The sequence below is a fragment of the Chenopodium album genome, chromosome 2 (assembly GCF_948465745.1).
Source record: "Chenopodium album chromosome 2, dcCheAlbu1.1, whole genome shotgun sequence".
Lineage (NCBI taxonomy): Eukaryota > Viridiplantae > Streptophyta > Magnoliopsida > Caryophyllales > Amaranthaceae > Chenopodium > Chenopodium album.
The window spans coordinates 12,560,165-12,581,760 of NC_137835.1; the positions used below are offsets into that span (position 1 = coordinate 12,560,165).

The window sequence follows — 21,596 nt, forward strand, 5'->3', positions numbered from 1 at the left end:
GAACCCTTTGTCACGGACTCTTAACACAACATTGAAGCATGTCTTGTCATATCAACACCACTCATCAATCATAATTGTCATTGCATCACGAAGTATGAAGTACTTACCCTCCGCGCCTAAGTTACCTAAATACTGTCATTATCGAGTCAACTAGGATAGTCTAAGATGTTACAATCCTTGTACTGTGATAGACAACGTTAAGGGTTAAGCTCATTCAACATGCACCTTCAAAAACTTCACTTCTTTCTTTTTCGCGTCTTTCTTTTTCGGGAGAAAGTCGGTACCCTCCACAAAAATGACAGAAAATTTTTGCTTTTTGCATTTTCGAGTCGCACGATCACAATACAATGCACACATAGGTCATGAGTCACTCGTGTCATTTCACTTCGAGTCGAGTCAACCTCGAGTCAATCACAGCGAGTCAAGTTTATACCTTGAGTCGTGTCATGTCAATGAGTCAAGCAACACTAAGCCTTAGGTCAACCCTAAAAAATTAAAGAGATTAGCAAAGTCCTATAGTCAAAGATAAATACAAGTGCATCCCAGCGGCAACAAGAGCAGTATAGGGAAGACCCTACTCTAGCGCCATATGACAACATCTAGCTTCTGGCAACAGATTTCAGCGCCTAGCGCTAGATCCCAACGTCTGGCAACAGAGCTAAATCGCAGCGCCAAAGGCATTGCAGCGGCGACAGAACGCTTAACCACTCAGAACAGTTATTTCAACCTCTTTCAGCAATTTCGGGTTCCTTGGTACGCCAGTTAGCCTATATAAGCAATTTGACATGATTAAGTAGTCGGCTTGATTACAATCGCAATAAGTGATCGACCTGACGAAAGATCGTCTCACTTAGCTTAAAGCGCCTAAACATTGGCTCATCACAAAACACCGACGTACTGGTTCATAAACAATAGAGACACCGACATATTGGTTCATAAACAGCAGAGGCACCGACATAATGGTTCACAAGCATAAAAAATGCCGACGTACTGGCATAGCGGAAGCAAAGTTCAAGCGAGCTTTAAAGATCGACAAGCGTTGGTCTTCAGAAGTTTTCTTCGAAATATTATCGCAACAAACATTCAAGTATCAAATCTCTATTGTTCAGAGATGCGTGGACATTCCGTCCAAGCTCTTTTGTTCAGAGACGCGTGGACATATCATCAAAGCTCTTTGTTCAGAGACGCGTGGACATTTCTTTCAAGCTCCTTTGTTCAGAGACGCGTGGACATTTCTTTCAAGCTCTTTTGTTCAGAGACGCGTGGACATTTGTTTCAAGCTCTTTTGCTCAGAGACGCGTGGGCACATTATTCAAAAGCTCTTTGTTCAGAGACGCGTTGACATATCATCAAAGCTCTTTGTTCAGAGACGCGTGGACATATCATTCAAAAGCTCTTTGTTCAGAGACGCGTGGACATATCATTCAAAAGCTTTTTGTTCAGAGACGCGTGGACATATCATTCAAAAGCTCTTTGTTCAGAGACGCGTGGACATATCTTTCAAAAGCTCTTTGTTTAGAGACGCATGGACACATTAAAAAAAAAGCTCCATTGTTCAGAGACGCGTGAACATATCCAAAAAAAGCTCTATTGTTCAGAGACGAGTGAACATCAAAACAACAAGATGGCGTTCCATAGATTGTGGAAGGTTGTCACAACAACAGCAATGCAACAACAACAAATCGGTTACCTTCGGAGACGTGTGCTCGACGGTGCAAGATACGCGTTTCTTATCTCTCTTATCTGTTTAACTAATGCTAGTTTTGCAGGTATCGGCGTTACAAGAATGATTTAGGATCGCAGAAAGTTCTGAATCATTCTTCGTCCCTACCGCTACTTTGACTTTTGTTTTCGAAACTTGCGTTTCTCCAAACTCAGTCAAAGTGGGGGCTTCTGTAGACACTCATTTGTGTCTCCCCAAAACCAAACCCGGTGATGAGTACTTTTCACGTCAAATCATAATCGAATGAAGTGAAAGTGTAGAAAGTTTAGTGTTGCGGATAGTTTTAATTTCTTTTCTCTTTGTTTTTGAAAACCTATTTTAAGAAAACAGCCAATCCAGTTTGGTTGGTACATGGAAAGGGTCCAATAATAGTGTAGTTGGATGGGGCTTGAAAATAGCTTTCCAACGATATATTATAAGCCCAATTCCGATGAATAATGAGGAAGTTATGACCAAATTACTAAACTGAGCCCGGTTTGAGCCTTATATGTGGCCCAATGATTTAGAGGAGGGCCTAATATGGATTTATCATTCCTAATGCAATTAGGAATGGTTTTAGTCTTCTAGATTCTTCTAGAAGGTTATTTTCATTCATAGTTCAATTAGCATTGATAAATTGACTTTTGTTGACTTTTTAGAGTTTTAATCGGAATAAAAGAGTGTTTTTAAGGAAAATACGATTTTGTCCTTCTGTACGGCTAAATTCTATTTGAATTTAGAAAACGCCTAAAAAAATTGTTTAGCGCCTGTCGCTAATGTTCAGCGCCTGGCGCTAACTTCGTTTTTTCACGTCGATACTCTTATTTGTTTTTCTATCTTTTTGGCTGATTTTCTCTATAAATAGCTTCCTAAAAACTCCGTTTTTGATAATCTACAACCACCAACTCTCATCAAGAAATTATTGATTCTCTCTCTCTTTCTAAGCCTAGCTTTTTACAAACACAATTCCTCATACATTAGCACTAAGCTAGACACACCTAGCCAAGTTCGAAGTTGCCTTCGCCCTAAACGTGAAAGGTTTTAATTTCTGAGGGTTTGGTCCCTAATCTCTCTTTCAATTATTTAATTTAATAGTTTGATTTAAAGTTACTAATGCGTGTATTTTGTTATTAGAAAGAGGTACGAGACATCCAAGTAAGTGCTTTAATTGATTCATTGTTATTATGATTTAGAAATCATGTCTAGATTGTTATTATGATTCCTAATGTCATGTATGTTAGGGCATTTGATCTTCCTAGTATCATGTTTAGGGTAACAACTATAATTTCTAATATCAAATATGACAATTGTGATTCCTGCGATGCTTCCTATTTTCTTCCTAATATGCATGTTAGTATCATGTTAGGGTTAAAGCTTTGATTTTTGTTGTTTGGTGATATGCTAGGTTTTGTTATTAATCTTGTTAGTATCATGCCTAGGATCTTGCTATTATTATTATTATGTTTTATCTTTAACATGAACATGATTATGTTAATTATGATTACTTATTATTATTATTATTATTATTATTATTATTATTATTATTATTATTATTATTATTATTATTATTATTATTATTATTATTATTATTATTATTATTATTATTTTGATGATTATTATTATGTTGTTTGATATTTATTGTTATTGCTTGATTGCACCTTTTATGCATGTTTAAAGGGAATTTGTACTTGTAATCACGCTTAATAAGATAATTAATAATCTTGTTTAAGGTTAATTTGATTATAATTCAAAAGATCGCCAATAATAGTTTTATTTGTGCATTAATATTCAACCAATATAGATAAACAGGTTTAAGGTTAATCCTATTGATTGCATGTTAGTCAGAAAGTGCACATGAATACGAGAAGAATAAAGTAGAGGCCTATTATTAGGGCAGGTTCAATCTCTTTTAGGTTGGATTTTTATCTTCATCCCTGAACTACCAGTCATGGTTCCAGACCTATTGGAGTTGATGATCTCCTGGATCGTTAAGGGGTGTAACCTTCACCCTGTGAACGGTTTACAAGTTCCTACAACTTGTTGGTGACTCTTTTGCTCTAGCTTCCTTCCCTTTGGACGCCACCGTACTTTAGTGTATGATCACAGTGGGGTTTAAGATTAGGGTAATGCTTGAAATATTCCCTACAGTCTGGTAGTAAACCCAGCGACCTTTCGCACACTTCTCAGTCTTGCTATGGCTAAGAAGTGGTCTATACATCAGTTCGATGTGAAAAATGTCTTTTTACATGGTGATTTGCAAGAAACTGTTATATGCACCAACCTCTAGGTTTTTTTGATCGACAAAGACCCAATTTCGTATGCCAACTTTGTAAGGCTCTATATGGTTTAATACAAGCTCCACGAGCTTGGTATCAGCGTTTTACATTATTTTTGCCGAAATTGGGCTTCATCATTTCTAAAAGTGATAATTCACTTTTTATTCTTTAGTAGGGTGATGATATGGCATACTTTATTCTATATGTTGATGACATTATATTAGCCACTTCTAACGATAGGTTGAGAGCCACAATTATTTCTCAGCTATAAACTGAATTTCCCATGTCCGATTTGGGGCCTTTGAGTTTTTTTTTTGGGCATTGCAGTGACTTGAATACCATCACACTTACTTTTGTCTCAACAAAAATATGCACAAGAGATCCTAGAGCATGCAAGTATGGTCTCATTTAAACCTGCAGCCACGTACTCCTGTTGACACTAAGTCTAAACTTAGTGCAAATTCGGGACCACCATTCTAGGATCCTACCCTATACCATAGCTTAGCAGGTGCTCTACAATATCTCACTTTTATTAGGCCGGATATTGCCTATGTGGTACAACATCCATGATCCTAGGGAATAGCATTATAGTGCTTTGAAAAGCATTCTGCGTTGCATACAGGGTATCATTGATCATGGCTTACATTTAAACCCATCTGCTTCTACTCGCTTAATTACTTATACTGACACTGATTGGGGAGGTTGTCCCGACACTCGTCGTTCCACATCGGGTTATTGTTTTTTTCTCGTGGACATAACCTCGTTTCCAGCTTGGTCATCGAAGCGTCAACATACTTTGTCTAAATTGAGTATAGAAGCTGAATATCGAGTCGTCGCACACGTTATTGTCTCTAAGGCATGTTGGCTTCATTATCGATCTTTTATTGGAGCTATATTGTCCTCTCCGTCAGGCTACTATTGTTTACTATGATAATGTCAGCCTTATCTACCTTTCTAGCAACCTAGTTCAACACCAACGCACCAAATATGTGGAGATGAATATTCATTTTTTTCGAGAAAAGGTTGCTTAAGGCGAGGTTTGGGTTCTTCATGTTCATTCTAGATATCAGTTCGCAGACATCTTCACTAAGGGCCTACCACGAGACCTTCTTTTGGACTTCAGATCCAGTCTTAGCGTACGACCTCTTCCCGCTACGATTGCGGAGGTGTGATGGATATTATATTTAGATAATATTTGTCGTAATTGTCGAATATATTTGTATATATTGTATCCTTATCAAACTAGATTTCCTATCGTGTTTAGGTCTTGTCTTGTGACACTATATATATTTATCAATGGTACACACTTTAAATTGAGGAGTTTTCCCGAAATCCAACGTTGTGTATGAACAATTGAATATGGATATGCTAGTATCCGCTAATGGCTTTGTTCATCTGGTTGAAGACTACGTTTATACAACACGAAAGTACGCCTCAAGTATAAGGAAGTGTCGGTTGAGAATGATACTTTGTAAGTTGTGAAGAATATCAAACAAGAAATCCATGGCCATTTTCCAATGTCTGTCTTCTATGGTGATATTAGAAAATTTTGTAGTTGTTTTTCTTTCTTTATGATTGTTGAAGTAGTCTTAAATTGTATGAGCAAAGGGAATATTATCCCACATGGAAAGAAGATTGAGAGGTGGAGTCATATAAACTTATAAAATGTGTTTAGCTAGCTTGATTAAGGTTATTATTTGATTTCTCTCCACTGTACTTATAAAATTACTAAGGCTATATGAAAAGTTAAAGAAGATAAAAGACAGAGAGTTTAATTAAAATTATGAAGCTTAATCAATCCTTTTAACTTCTCATTAAAAAGGAAGTTAAGGAAACGTTATAAGAGAATCCAAGAGGAGAAAAAAGATCAGACATGACCCCACAACTCACTCGTGGACAAACGTGATGGGCTAGAACTACTTGTGGAGTGAATTAATGAAACTGCTAATCCTTAGTAGTAGTTTAATTTGACTCCCCAACAGTTCCCTTTGTATTTTATTATTTGCTTCATTTCTTCTATCCACGTATGCCGAAGTAAATTTTTAAGCAGTAATATCAATTATCAATAAGTATAAATTATAACAATTGAAAATTAATAATCTATTACTAGACGATTCCATACTCGCAAGACTAAATCTCTTCTTATTTATAAATTACAAACATTAATCAAAGTAGGTCAAATAAATATGTAAAAAGTGTAAATAAAGCAAGTAATAAAATACAGAGAGAGTATAATATAATTACAATTGATTAAACAAAATTTATACTTTGCCAAAGCGTCTCCCTCTTTGTTGAAATGAACGTAAAGCCTCAATAAACTCTTGTTTTCCAAAATCAGGCCAAAGTGTATTAGTGAAGTACATTTCACTATAAGCACATTGCCAAAGAAAATAGTTACTTATACGTAATTCGCCGCTTGTTCGAATGAGCAAATCCGGAGCAGGAACGTCCGTTACCTTAGTTCGAAGATGTTCCTCAAACAAAGACTTGGTTATATCTTCGGGTTGAAGAAGGCCATCCTTAACTTTGGTAGCAATAGTTTGACAAGCATGAACAATATCATTTTGGCCACTATAACTTATTGCTAAAATTAGATGAATTTTGGTGTTGTCTTTTGTTTTTTCTTCAATAAGTTGAATTGCTTTTTGTAAGGAATTGGGCAGTAAAGATGTATCACCAATCACTGAGATTCGTCCTTCATAACTGTTTATCAATATAATCTAATTAATTCAATTAGTATGTCGTTCATGCAGCAAGCTCTAAGGAAAATCATGCTACATTCTAATTAATTCAACTGTGTAGTTGTGTACAAGGAAGCTGATTTTGATACACCAATTATTCATATTGGAAAACTTTCATGTGAGAGGTGTATAGAAAACTAGGCTCTTACAATAAGTGGGCCTAAATCACTTTTGTAGTATGCCAAAATCATTTCCCTATACACAATAGAATGTAACATGTTTTTTTTAGGTGTTTAGAGAGCCACAAGAGCGGGATGAGAATCGATCCAAAGATCTACTGGAACCGGGAAGGAAGTTCTAACGTGTGATAGCCACTACTCCATTTAGTCAGATCAAGTGTCGTACAGAAACATAATTATTCAATGAAGTACCTGATTAAAACATACTACTTCCGTTACAAGTTATGTGCAACGATTAGACATTTTTCCTCTCTGCTTTATGTCAAATCGTTGCACATAACCTGTAACAGAGTTAGTAATTTAAGGGTAAGGTTAACTAACACTTGTTAAATTAAAATAAGTACCTGGTTAAAATTTTGCCACATTGTTAATAATTGAGTCAAATTTTAGGACTTTGATAATTAATTGTCACTGATATGATCTACTATGTACCTCCGTGGCTCCGTTAAATGTTATGTGCAACTTTGGGGTATTATTTGTGAGATATAAAATATTCTAAAGTTGCACATAATATTTAATGAAGGTAATATAAGAAAGAATATGGTCAAATCGACTTAAAAAGAATATTCAAATATATATTTTATTCATCAATTTTTATTTTTGACATTGGTGAGAAAGAATGGTATGTAATAAGTTTAGAAAAATCCTCTAAAAATAGAACTCCTATCCAAGAGTTATTTGATAATATTTTCTTGGACATGAATGGCTTAATGAGGTTAAGGGCATGTTCACATTTACTTAATTTCAGTTCAGCTCCAATCAGTTCAGTTTAGCTCCAATCAGTTCAGTTCAGCTCCTAATTTCCATCTCCCATAAAATATTCAGTTCAGCTCCAATCAGTTCAATACTACAGCTCAGTTCAGTAAATGTGAACAAGCCCTTAGTCAGTCAGCCTTATTTTTGTCAAATAAATTTAGATCATAATTTTAAAAAAAGTGTTATACATAACCCTATACATTTTTTTTGAGGCACAAATCAGTGTAATTAATGAATACGAAGTTACATAGCCCTATATAAGAATTAAGAAGCTAAAAAGAGGAAAGCATTAACACTTCGTATAAGATTTACTTCGTACTCATTAATTACACTAAATTGTGCGTGATTTTTTCATGGAATCCTAGATATTTACCAAACAAGAAAAGAAGTCAAAAGCTTAATTGTACTCCTAAGGACTACATATAGCACTACGCTAATTATATATTTGTTAAGTTAAAGAAAAATAAACGCTAATAAAGGTCAATAAGGGGCATCTAACTTCAATTTACAACTAAAAGAAGTGTTAATAAGCTCAATGCTTTGAACAATCATTCGAATTAAGAGGACAAAGTTCATACCTACGAGAAATTCGTAGTAAATTTTGCTCCAAAAGCTCCAGCAAGAAATCAGTTTCCGCCTGTTGAAATATCAATAATGAAAACAGTACTTATTTGAACACCCTAACCGAAATTAAGGTTTTTTTTTTAAAATAAATAAATAAATAAAATAAAATTTAAAGGCTTTGTAAAATTTTCCAATTTACTTCAATTATCCTCCAACTAATATAACAAGTTCCTTGCAGCTTAATTATAATAATTATGTTGCATGCCAAATCCCTTTAAATGTTTAATTTCATTTTGAGTGGCTAATACTCCCTCTCTCCGTCATAAAATTAAATTTTGAGTTCATATGCTAAAAATTTGAAAGCTTTGGCCAACAATCTTACTTTCTAAATAAAATGTAGTCATACAATTATAAGATATTGTTATATACAAGTATGTATTAACGTATAGTTTTATAATACAGAGTATCAAATAATAATAATAATAATAATAATAATAATAATAAATAATAATAATAATGATCCTCAGTGTGAACTGTTGTTACTTAGGGCATGTACTGGAGTTTCAAAACTCTACTTTGCATTACGTACTTGTCCTCCTAGTACTTTTGAGGTAGCTCAGCGCACTTTTGATGGAGCTCTTCGATCTTCCTTGGAGCGTATTGTCACCGCTTCGGGGCCTGGGTTTGGTGATTGGCAGTGGCGGCTTGCCACCTTACCATTTGCGTTTGGAGGGCTTGGTGTTTATTCTGCAGGTGATGTTCGTCACTATGCTTTTCTTGCTTCTCGGTTGCAGTCTGCTGGGTTGCAGACACAACTTCTTCGGCATGCTGGCATTGTTGGTCTTGGACGAGCCTTTAAGGATGCGTTGTGTTTGTTTAATGGAACAGTGGAGTCTGACATTTTGAGTAATCCTAGTGAGGTCGCTGCCCCTAAACACATGAAGAAATTGGCAGATATGTATTTCACAAAGATTACCGCTTCTGCAGAATCTGCTTATTCTTTAACTCCTCGACAATCAGCATTATGGAAATCACAGCAGGGTGATCATACCTCAGCTTGGCTTCGGGCGGTTCCTATTTCGGGGTTGGGTCAGACGATGAACGCTAAGACTTATCGATGTGTGTTGTCCTATCGGTTGGGTGTTCCTTTATTCTCTGTCTCGACGTCGTGCTCTGCTTGTTCGAGGGTTTTTGCTGGAGATATTTTCGGTGATCACGCGGTGTCTTGTGCTGGTATTGTGGGTATTAAACATCGGCATAATGTCGTTCGGGATACCCTTGTTGATGTTTGCTATCGTTCTGGGATTTCGGCGAGAAAGGAGGTTGACATTGGGTTGGCTGGAGGGAACGACGAGGCCCTCAGACCTGCGGATGTGTTACTTTATTCATGGGATCGTGGTCGCGATGTCTGTGTTGATTTGACAGGGTCTTCTCCCTTGACACAGTCGGGGCTATCTGTCTTTATTCCTGGGCGCGTTGTGGCTGATGCTGCTCATCGGAAGCGGGTTAAGTATGAAGCTCGATGTCAGGTGATTGGATATGGTTTCATTCCCTTCTCCTTTTCTTCGCTTGGGGAATTAGAGAAGGAGGCTGTTGCGTTACTGAAGCGGATTCAGAGGTTCTCGTCGACGCAAGACATTGGAGCTCGTGCTGCAGCTCATATCTTCACTAGGGTAGGATTTGCTATAGCTAGAGGAGTGGGGGCCCAGATTGTATCTCGACTTCCCACTAATTTATTGTAGGTTGTATGATTTTGTTTTTGAGATAATAATAATAATAAATAATAATAATAATAATAAACTTGCATGATTAGCTCCACATAGTCTTATTATATGTACACTTGTTGATATACCGATGACTTTGTTACGAGGAAAGTGTATTCAAGCTAAGACTATCCCCAGTGATGAGACTAGAGGGAGTTTCTTTAGAAGGGAGAGAGAGCATTTTTTTGCAAATGATACCAATAAATTGGTATCTAAACTTAACAACTCCAAAAGAAAGTTGCTAAATTTAGATAATCAACTTTGAGTCTCATTTGAAAAAAAGTGTGGCCCTTATCTATATTATAATATGTTTTGTAATTTATTTAAGTTTTAATTTTATTTTTTTCTAAAAAAAAAATTTAGGGTCTGTTCACATTATTGAACTGAGCTGAACTGAACTGATTGGAGCTGAACTGAACTGAGATGAAATTAATATTTTATGAGAGAGGGAAATTAAGACCTGGAAAATGAACTGATTAGAGCTGAATTGAAATGAAATTAAGTAAATGTGAACATACCCTTATAATATGATTTGGTGGGTCATACTTTGAAAGTAACAGGCTCTGATACCATGATTAATTAGAGAGGAAATAAAATTGAATGGCTTGTATTGCTTTATTATATTATTCATCAACAGGTTGAGTGTTTATACAATACCTAATCTCATAAGATAGGAAACAAACTTCATACAAGATATATCATATATTTTAACGATATATTCACTAAATATTATCTTAACATAAATAAAACTAAATATATTATTCTCTTTATGATATCTACGGAAAATACATCACACATATATTTTTCGATATCTCATATCTCTAACAGTCTCACTATTAGGAAATTAGATGTCACATGAATTGCTAAATTGGGAAGTAGGGGTATCACCATTGAAGGTAAAAAATAACTCATTTTCTTTTTCAATACTCAAAGTTGAGTTTCGCCATTGGAGATGGTTTAAGGGTGATGTAGCATATTTAGGGTGGTTGACTGGTTGTACATTGTTTAAAAAAAAAAAAAAAAAAAAAAGGAGTGGCTGTACACTTGTAGTTGTACATTCATTACTCCGTAATACGCGGTACAGAATTTGATGCTGGCTCCAGACCTGGCAATCCTGACCCAGACCCGATGACCCGACCCGAATGACCCGACCCATGACCCGAAATCGACCCGAAAACAGTGACCCGAAATTGACCCGAAACCCGAAATCAACCCGACCCGACCCATACCCGACCCGAAGTGGAATTGACCCGACCTTGACCCGAAACCCGAAGTGACCCGACCCGAAACGACCCGACCCGAAATGACCCGACCCGAAGTTGACCCGAGACCCGAAATAACCCGACCCGAAGTTGACCCGAGACCCGAAGTGACCCGAGACCCGAAGTTGACCCGACCCGAAGTTGACCCGATACCCAAAGTGACCCGACCTTTAACTTGAATTAATTGACCCAAATAGACTCGAAACCCAAAGTGACCCTAACTAAAATTACCTTATACCTGAAATGACCAGAATCTATTTAAGCTAAAGACTTGACCTGAGCAAACCGAAATAGAAAATAACCGCAATTAAACTGACTTAATTTTTTTTTATTAATCTGTAATGTGTAACAGTGTAAGTAATTTACATATTTTGAGCATTACTTTTCTCGATTTCTTCGGCCTATTCTCTTTATAAGTTATTAAAAATTCGTAAAAAGATTGAAATTTAACGACTATTCTACGGAGTTTGTCCATAAAATTAAGAAAAAATTTACTAAAGCTTGAAATAAAAGTCACAATTCTCACCAGTCTAGAGAAAAAAAATAGTACAATAATAATGCGTACATAACATAATGTTCAATACCAAATGAAATTACAAAATATTCTAAATAATTATACTCCAATATTCGACTCTTGAAATTGTTGACATTTAACACTTGGAGTCGCCGCCCAATCCACATAAGAACCAAAAAACCCATCATCCTCATTTGCTACATAAATATAAAAACAATAATATAAGCAAATACAGTAATACACTATAAATGCAAAAATAAAGAAACAAGAATGTACAACTCTGAAAAATGTAGGAACATGAATATACATATTTTAAAAAAATATAATAAAATACTTACTTTCAAAAGAGTACATCCAACTACGAGTTGTTATTAAAGCCTCCACATTTTCAGGAATTGATGAACTTTTCCATTTATTCAATACTCGACTCCCAATGCTGAAAGTTGATTCGGAAGCGACGGTTGTCAAGGGCACGGCCAAAATATCTCTAGCCAAATGAGAAAGGCCTTTATATCGATGCTCATTTTCTTTCCAAAAAGCTAATATGTCAAGCTCCGCTTTCCGATCTAGTTTAGGGTCCTCAAGGTAAACATCCAATATTGACCTCTCACCAAAAGAAGATGAGGCCTCTTTATCGTCATATTCCTGTATTCAACACAACGAGTCAACGACAAACCATAAAACACATCACCAAACAAAACAACATAAACTTAACTTATAATCTTAATAACAACTACTTAACTTATAACATAAACTTAACTTATAATCTTAATAACAACTACTTAACTTATAACATAAACTTAACTTATAATCTTAAAAAAAACCAGTAATTGACAGAAAAAATAAAGTAAACACAAGAAAAACAGAAGGCAAATATGTAAAAAAAAACAGTCTAGTCAATAGATTAAGAATGAAAGATAATCAAAAGGATTATAATTGACAGAAAAAATAAAGTAAACACAAGAAAAACAGAAGGCAAACATGTAAAAAACAGTCTAATCAATAGATTAAGAATGAAGGATAATCAAAAGGATTATAATTGACAGATTAAATAAAGTAAACACAAGAAAAACAGAATCCAAATATGTAAAAAAAGTCTAATCAATAGATTAAGAATGAAGGATAATCAAAAGGATTAAAAAAACAGAAGAACAATTACAATTACCGCAAAATAGTCGAATTTTCGCTTGCGGTTTCCAGTTGAAGTGCTGCTTATGGAGGCTCTGGAATGTGAGGCATGTGCCATATCAGTGTTGTTGTTCAATGTTGATGATGTTCCAGTTTGGGCATATAGCTTATAAAATTTCTCCAACTTAAGATGGAGATCACTAACTCTCAAGGTAGCCTCAACATCTCCAAATATGTTTTCATAACAAAACTTTAGCACTGATAATTTGCAACGAGGATCAAGAATCATAGCAAACGCAAATAACATGCCATAATCATCTTGTTCTGAGTTAAACCAATACTTATCAAACTTGCTCTTCATTTCTATTGCCATTGTCCTCAAAACATCATCATCATCGTGCTCCAACTCTATCAAAAGCATGAGAATCTTCCAAACATTCCCAAAATAAAGATTTGAGGTAGGATACTCACTTCCCGAAAACATCTTAGTTATCTCATAAAAGGGTTCTAAAACATCTCGAATCTTCTCAAGAACATCCCACTCTTCAGAGGTAGGACACCATTTTTGAACTTCAGACATCTCCCTAAAAGCCTCACGATATAAGATAGCCCTATCAAGCATCATGTATGTAGAATTCCACCTCGTAGGAACATCAAGCCACAATGATTTTGTTTCTTTTATCTTAGCTAGACTTACACAAGATCGAAAAGTGTTTTTTCTTGTTTCAGAATATTTTACCTTCTTCACACAATGTCTTACTTTCTCAACTATATGTTCAATGACCTTAAGTCCATCTTTAACAATGAGATTTAATACATGTGCAGCACATCGTACATGAAAAAACTCACCATTATACAATAAAGCATCTCGTGCAAGTAGAGTTTCCTTCAAATAGTCTTGCATTCTATCATTACTAGAGGCATTGTCTAATGTGAAGCAAAAAATCTTATCATCAATACCCCAATCTTGAAGCATGGACAACACAGCAGAATACATGGTCTTTCCAGTGTGTGGTGAATCAATATGACTAAAGTTAAGCACTGTACTAATTAATTTCCAATTATCATCCACATAGTGAGCTGTCAGACACAAATATCCCTCTGTTTGACAAGAGGTCCACATATCACATGTTAATGAGATACGACTAGAGACTTTACTTAGAGTTTCCTTTAACTGGGCCTTCAAAGTTTTATGCATTTTTAAACAATCAGCTTTAGCAGTGTTCCTACAAATGAATTTTACATCATCACTTAAATATGCATGAATTTCTCTATTACCATCATGCTCAACCCAAGAGAAAGCATACCCATGTTTTATTATTGCTTTAGCTACCAGATTTCTGTACACAATTTGGTTAAAGATTTTACCTTTGTTTGAAGCGTTTCCTCCTTGGTTTTTCATATATTTCTCATATGCACTGCATTTTCTGAGATGTCTTTGCATATTTTGGGTTCCATAATGGGGGTCGGTTATGAAGGATGCTTTCTGGCAATGTTTGCAAATTGACCTCTGTTTCCCATCACTAGATTCCGTCTTGTCAAACGTGAGGAATTCCAGCCAAACTAGACTCCGTTTCTTTTCTACAGCTTGAAATCCAGATTCCATAGTGCTCACATTGTTGTTTTCAACTGTAAGTTCAGGATCACCGTCTTCTTCCTCTTGTGTACGAACATTGGCTCCTTCCTCTGGTGTACACTCATCCTCTGTACCCTCTGGTGAAATAATAGGCTCGTCATAAATAATATGATCATCCATTGCTGCAAAATAAGCAAGAATAATATCATTAGTTATTGTCAGATTAAGATAAGGTGTAGCATCTCTTATCCAATAATGTTCAAATATTTGAATCATAATTCTGAAACTAATATCCACACAGAATTTGAAATGTTGCAGTGGAGACAAAATAATAATATCTAAACCAATCAAAAAGGGAAAATCAACCTTCTGTTTTTATATACATTCAAATTAAGGCCATGTCAACACACTTATAAAAGATATTTGTTTGTTAGAATGCAGCTTGCTTGCAGTTTAGTTGTTTAATCAATCGAATGGACTCTTCCATTTGCATACCAAACCACATAATGGACAATTGAAATAAGCTCAAAACCCCATCAATCATTACATCAATTTCTATCTCATTAATCACTCTAAAACATATCTAACACAAAAATAAGTTAACCCCAAAAAATAAAGCACAGATTTATATATAATAAACAAAATGCAATACAAATTAATATGATTCATTCTTATAAAACTCAATAAATTTAGAATAAGAGAGAAATACCGTCAGCATTTATCTAATGCATTAAGATTTATCCCATAGAAACCCCCAATTGAATTTTTTTTTTTTTAAAAAAACTAATTTGTTGTACGCCATTCCTACACATTCAGAAGAAAGCTCAAAAATCTCAGATTCCAATTCACATCTTCTAAATTACAGCAAACCTACAAGCTACAACCATAAAAAGCTGTCATCTCGCCTTTTTGGTGATCAGGAGCTAGGTGAGCACAGAGATACTTATGCTTTGCATAGTTAAACAAAGATAATGAAAGAATTGAAAGGATTTGATCATTAATCTCTAAATTAAAAGTAAAGCAGTCAACCTAAGCAGATAAACTATTTTCCGAATCATCAGAGATTAATTCAATATACATTATATCAGATCTAAGAAATAGAAGTAAATTACCTGAGATTCTGGGAATACGAAATCTTCTAGGCCACTTGAGTAAAAAACGCTTGAATGGAAAATGAGATTAAGTGTGTAGAGAATAGAGATTAGAGAAGAGTGAAGTCAGTGAACACAAAAGAGAGAGATTGGACTTCAATGGAGTAATGGATGGAATGAAAAATGAAAACGGCTGAGGAAGTGAGGAAGATTCTAGGGCTGTAGATTTTTTTTTTCTTTCTTATTGTTTTACTTTATTTTTGTTTTTTGTATTTTAGAATTTACTTAATTTCGTCACTTTACCAATTATCCTTTCACTCGTGGAAATTTGGAGGGAGTATTCCCGCTTATAATTTACCAATTATCCTCATAATGAAATATTTTTAGAGTTTTAGCCATTTGGGGGGGAAGAATTTCCCACAATTTTTAACCAAGTTAAATGTTTATTTTTGTTTCCCTCTTAAATTTTCACTTTTAAGTTGTAACTTTGTTAAAATTGAAATTTTGAAAATTTTTAATTGATCAACAGTGTGTTCGTAATCTTACATATGATTATCTGAATATGAGAATATTTCACTTAATTAATAATACCTTCGTTTTTTTTAGTTGACACGTTTTGACTTTATTCACACACTCCTCTTTGACCGTATTTTGTGTTTTATATGTAATGAAAAATATAGTATGTGGGATCTTGTAACATTCGTCACGATATTTATTTTCAAAATATCAACTTTTCATAATTTTTTATTATCGGTGATTAAGGATATAAATGGTTGAAGTTATGCATCAGCAAACATGACTAAAGAAACGTGTCAACTAAAAAGAAACAGAGGAAGTATCATATTATGTGCAACTGGCCAACTGTGCACCAATTACCCAACACTCAGTCATTATAAGTTTATAATTTAATAAATTTTTTCTTTTTATAAATATAAACATCAATATATAATGCACGATAAATCTTATATTCAATCAAAAAGTAATATTCATTTATTACATTAGTTTAGTTGTTTAATTGAGTAGTAGACTAGTAGATAGATACAAGCATAGTTGCATAACTGATAACTGCAATACTTCATAATTCATTAATTCATAATAGACTAATAGTGATGAGACATCCTATGAAGTAATTTAGACCGGAGAGTCGGAGACTGAGCTATTAAGTAGCCCGAAAAAGCTTTAATCTAATCTTATCAAGTTTGAATTTGAGATCAAATTACCTTGAACAGGAAAAACCTTGTTATGAGTTTCGTTTGAAAAAAATTGATTGGAATCGGATATGTTTACAATAATGTTGTTAATCAACTTTATAATTAAATTTTGTGTCGTTTTCCACCCTTATGTTTAAGTACTTGATCACATATATTATTATACATTAAAGCATGTAATTTTAAGAACTAATTACAACTGAGTTTAAGTTGACTTGAATTCCTAATTAACAATAAATTTTTTATCAAACGAAGCATGTTATAACCTATTTTTGATTGAATCGGTCACAAAAATAAAATTGAGTATATGTTGGCTGGTTTGACCTCCTAATTTGCAATTTAGCAGTAAATTTAATTTCAAACGAAGCATGTCATAACATATATCTGATCGAATTGGTTAAGAAAAGTTCACAACGCGAGTAAGTGTACTTGGTGTCCATCCACGCTACTACTCTTTAAGTCTTTATTAGAAAAAATATAGTCTTGTCACTCTTGTGTCATTGTGTGTACTTGTTGAAATCGCCACCACAATAAATATTTTAAGAATATTCAATTGGTAAAATTTTATAATGTAAATTACTGATAATTATAATAGGAAGTCCATTATTGATCAATTTCCTGCACTGGCATGCCTGCATACATGTATCAATGTATGTCCAGTTAAAATTAATGGAGCACTTAAAAAACATAGATTATATTATAGATTATTATAAGAATAATACAAAGAAATTATTACAACAGTGACAATGATAATAAGAGTATTAAAACTAAGGTCAATAAGAGAGTGAGGTATAACTCAATTAGTTAGAGCATCCCTCTTAGTTTCAGGAGATCCTGAAATTGATTCTCAATCTAAACACCAAAAAAAAAAACGTCAATAAAAGTCTAACAATTACTATATTGGTATATTCCATGAAAAAAGTAGCCTTACTAAATAGTAAATAATAAATATAGTGAGTTTCTCGTCAAAAAATAAATAAATATATATACAGAGTTGAATTTAACCCAATGCATCGACCCGAATATGACCCGACCCGAAGTTGACCCGAATTTTGGACCCGAAAATTGACCCGACCCGAACTGACCCGACCCGAAAATTGACCCGACCCGAACTCACCCGACCCAAACTCGACCCGACCCGATCTCGACCCGAAGTGTTGACCCGATACCCGACCCGACCCGATTATCAGTCGACCCGAAATCAACCCGAAACCCGAAATGACCCGACCCGACCCGAACTTGACCCGATAACTTTTTGACCCGAAATTGACCCGACCTGAAATGACCCGACCCATACCCGACCCGAATGACCCATTTTCCAGGTCTAGCTGGCTCATGCTTCACCTTACATAGTAAGAAAATCCACGTGTTTTATCTTCTAATTTTTATTGAACGAACTACGGAGTATAATACTAAAGAGTTCGACTCATTAAAATTCACGTGGTCAAAGTAAAATCAATTAGCATGAAAGATCTTACTATTATATTTCTTTTGAATAAAATTTTCAAATATCAAATTTATATAGTTTTCACTTATAAATAGGTTTGTTTGGTAAATGGTTTTTTTATTGTCTTTTGGCTTTTTTTTTTTGTCAAACAACCAAAATTTGTGTTTGGTAAATGGCTTTTACAACCAACTAAAAAGCTGGCTTTTAAGCCAAAATGAAAAAGCTAGTTGGAGTATCTTTTGGCTTTTGGCTACCTAAGTTACTAATAACATCCAACAGCCAATTTTACCAAACATGTTTTTAGACTAAATAAAAAGTCAAACGGCCAACAAAAAAACAATACAAACAATCAATCAAACCAGCCAATCAAAGCAGTGACAGCCAACAGCCAGCAGCCCAATTGCCAAACAAGATAGTCGACGATATTCATGATCAAATATGTTTATTGAAGAACGTACGTGCAAATGCAAAATTATTAAAATTTTTTTTTGTTTTATTATGTGTATTTGTTTTGTTTTATTTTATCACGCTTGTCAATTTATAATTTTAATTGTAATTTTTTTTTATTAAATTATACTTCCTCCGTTCTTTATTACTTGACCCGCTTTGACTTTTACACTATTCACCATCCCTTCTTTGACCGTCTTTTGTGAATAATATGTAAGAAAAAATATATTCATGTATGATCTTTTTTGGATTAGTCTCAATAAGTACTATCATAATATATAACTTTTATATTTTTTACTTATGAAGAATTTAAGTTATTGATCGTTAAAGTTTTGCATTGGCAAGCGTGATAAAAGAAACAGGTCAAATAAAAAAGAACAAAGGAAGCAGTTTATAAGAAAAATGTTACCATATTATTTATACTTTACAAAGATGCTATATGTCCAATATGATTTCTCATACAGTAACACTATTATTTATTTATTTATTAAAAAAAATTAAAACAGAGTACATGAGTAGTTCAAAGATCAAAAGTCAAACTATGTCATGTAAAAAAATAATTGATGAAGTATTAAGTTGAGAGTTGTTCTTTTCCTCACAAAAAAAAAAAAAAAAAAAAAAAAAAAAAAGTTGAGAGTTGTTCTTGTTGTCTGAAATAATAACCTTTAGCTCTTTAGGTAAGCTTAATTAGCTTGCAATAATCTTGCATGAACATATTTTCCTCATTTCAACTAATCTAAATTTATGGCTCAAATTTGAACTGCCGTATAAGCTAAAGAGTATTGATAGTTCTTATCAAAACTTATTTGATCGAATATTGACCTATACTAAATAGGCCGTCATCAAAGTAAAAGTAACACGGGGTAATAAATTAAGAACCATAACGCCAAGAATTATACAACTCACCTTAGGGCAAAGCCAATTTTCCGTGGAAAACACAAAAAGTGAGACAATTGGAATTTTCCAATTGCAACACAACGAAAGAAAGGTATCTAAACTCTTAACTCCAGGGATGTAACCACCAATAGGGCTAAGACCTCTTTGCTTAGCCCACCTCCGATTGCCATCCAATATCACGGCCAAGTGCCGTGGCATTAGCTCGTGTCGAAGCTCCGTTGGAAGCTCCGTGTCGTTGCCATCCATATTAGCCTTATCATCCTTGAATAGTATTGATCCTCCTAAAAACATTTTCACAAATGGTATTAAAATCCAACTAGGGATTATTGCCATGATCATTGACATAAGCTTTTGTAAGATGTTCATTTTGTCACTTCTTTTTTCTCTTTCTTTGAGCGTTTAATTTATGTAATAGTGTAATGCTACGACCCTACGAGTATATGTGCTGTAGTATAAGACTACAAATAAGATAGATTATGTAGTTACTTTTAGCGGTACATACATTATTAATTATTTTTTTGGTGAAATTTATAATTTAGTTGCATTGAACGTTAGATCTGAGTCATGTGTGAATTGACTTGTCAAGCTGTCATACACATTATTAAATAGCATAATACTATTATTAAGTATTATTAAGTATTGTACCAAGTATAATACTCCGTATAAGAATCAAATCCCAATGACTTTGCTTTATACTCCGTAGTTTATACTCCTCTTTGTGTCGAGTACGTAATATAAAATCCCAATCTCCTCTCCTACTATAGTATGGAGTATCAACTACAATCCTAATGACACCAAGTAAAGCTCAGTGAAGTTGTTGGGAAACTCACTTTGTGATTTTGAGGTCACAAGTTTGAATTCCAATAACTAATACAAAATGCTTGGGAGTAAGGGGATGTACTTACCTTCCCATCTACTCTCACTGCGTCGCTGAACCTGTGAGAGTTATCGATTTAGTAGGGTATTTAATCTTACTTCTTTTTTTTTAAGCAAAAAAAAAAAAAAAAACCTGCAATCCTAATGACGAGGATCTATTTAATGAACACAAAATTTTTGGGTTAACTAAGGGTATGTTCAGTTTAGCTTAATTTCAGTTCAGTTTAGCTCTAATCAGTTCACTTCAGTTCAATTCTAATTAGTTCATTTTATTTCCTAATTTCCTTCTCTCATAAACAATTCATTTCAGCTCTATTCAGGGCATGTTCTGTTCCACTTAATTTCAGTTCAGTTCAGCTCCAATCAGTTTAAATCAGTTCATTTCAGTTCAGTTCAATTCAGTTCCAAATTTCCTTCTCTCATAAACAATTCATTCCAGCTTTATTTAGGGTCTGTTGTGGTTAGCTTAATTTATGTTCAATTCCTAATTTTTTTTTCCTCTTATAAACAATTCATTTCAGCTATATTCAGTTCAGTTCAGTTCAGTTAGGCCCAATCACTTCAGTAAATTCAGATTAGTTCGGTAAATAGGAACAGATCGTCGGCCCAGTTCAATTCAGTTCTGCTCCTATCAGTTCATATCAGTTCACCCCCAATCCGTTCAGTTCAGTTTAATTTCAATCTATCAGTTTACTTCACTTTAATTATTTTCAATCAATCGAAACAGGGTATAAGTAACACTATGCAATTAGGAAACTAACAACAACAACTAAAAGACTAATCATGTAGATCAGATAACCTAAAAATTAATTTATACTGCCTTTATTTTTGGAGCCTAGAAATCTTAAACAACAAGCCGAGCAATACTTGTAAGAAATTAAAACATAGTCCCTAAGAGCACTCACAACCATTCCTCATTCTCTCTTTACCCACTTTCTCTCTCCTCAAATTTTATTTTCCTCATGAGCATTTTTTATTACCCAATCTTATGTATGATTGTGTTGCATGCAATATTGCGTGTGTGCAAATCATATTTAATAAAGTGGTAATACTTTTTTTTCTTCTTCCGTAGAAAAAGTCACAAGGCCGAATAATGTAGACGAGTTACTGACTAGCTTTTGAGTACCAACCTTAAGACTTTCATATATTTTATTGTTTCATGAAAATGT

General features: G+C 34.2%; 1 protein-coding gene across 1 annotated transcript; it reads right to left on the reverse strand.

Moving 5' to 3' along the window:
- Nucleotides 1-6,239: 6,239 nt before the first annotated feature.
- Nucleotides 6,240-19,960, reverse strand: LOC145596203 (dehydrodolichyl diphosphate synthase CPT5, chloroplastic-like). Its single transcript, XM_081652622.1, has 3 exons — nucleotides 19,561-19,960; nucleotides 8,233-8,291; nucleotides 6,240-6,681 (listed from the first exon to the last, which is right to left on the reverse strand). The coding sequence occupies exons 1-3, from the start codon at nucleotides 19,915-19,917 to the stop codon at nucleotides 6,240-6,242; spliced, it is 858 nt and encodes a 285-aa protein (XP_081508748.1). The 5' UTR covers nucleotides 19,918-19,960.
- Between the last annotated feature and the right edge of the window lie 1,636 nt (nucleotides 19,961-21,596).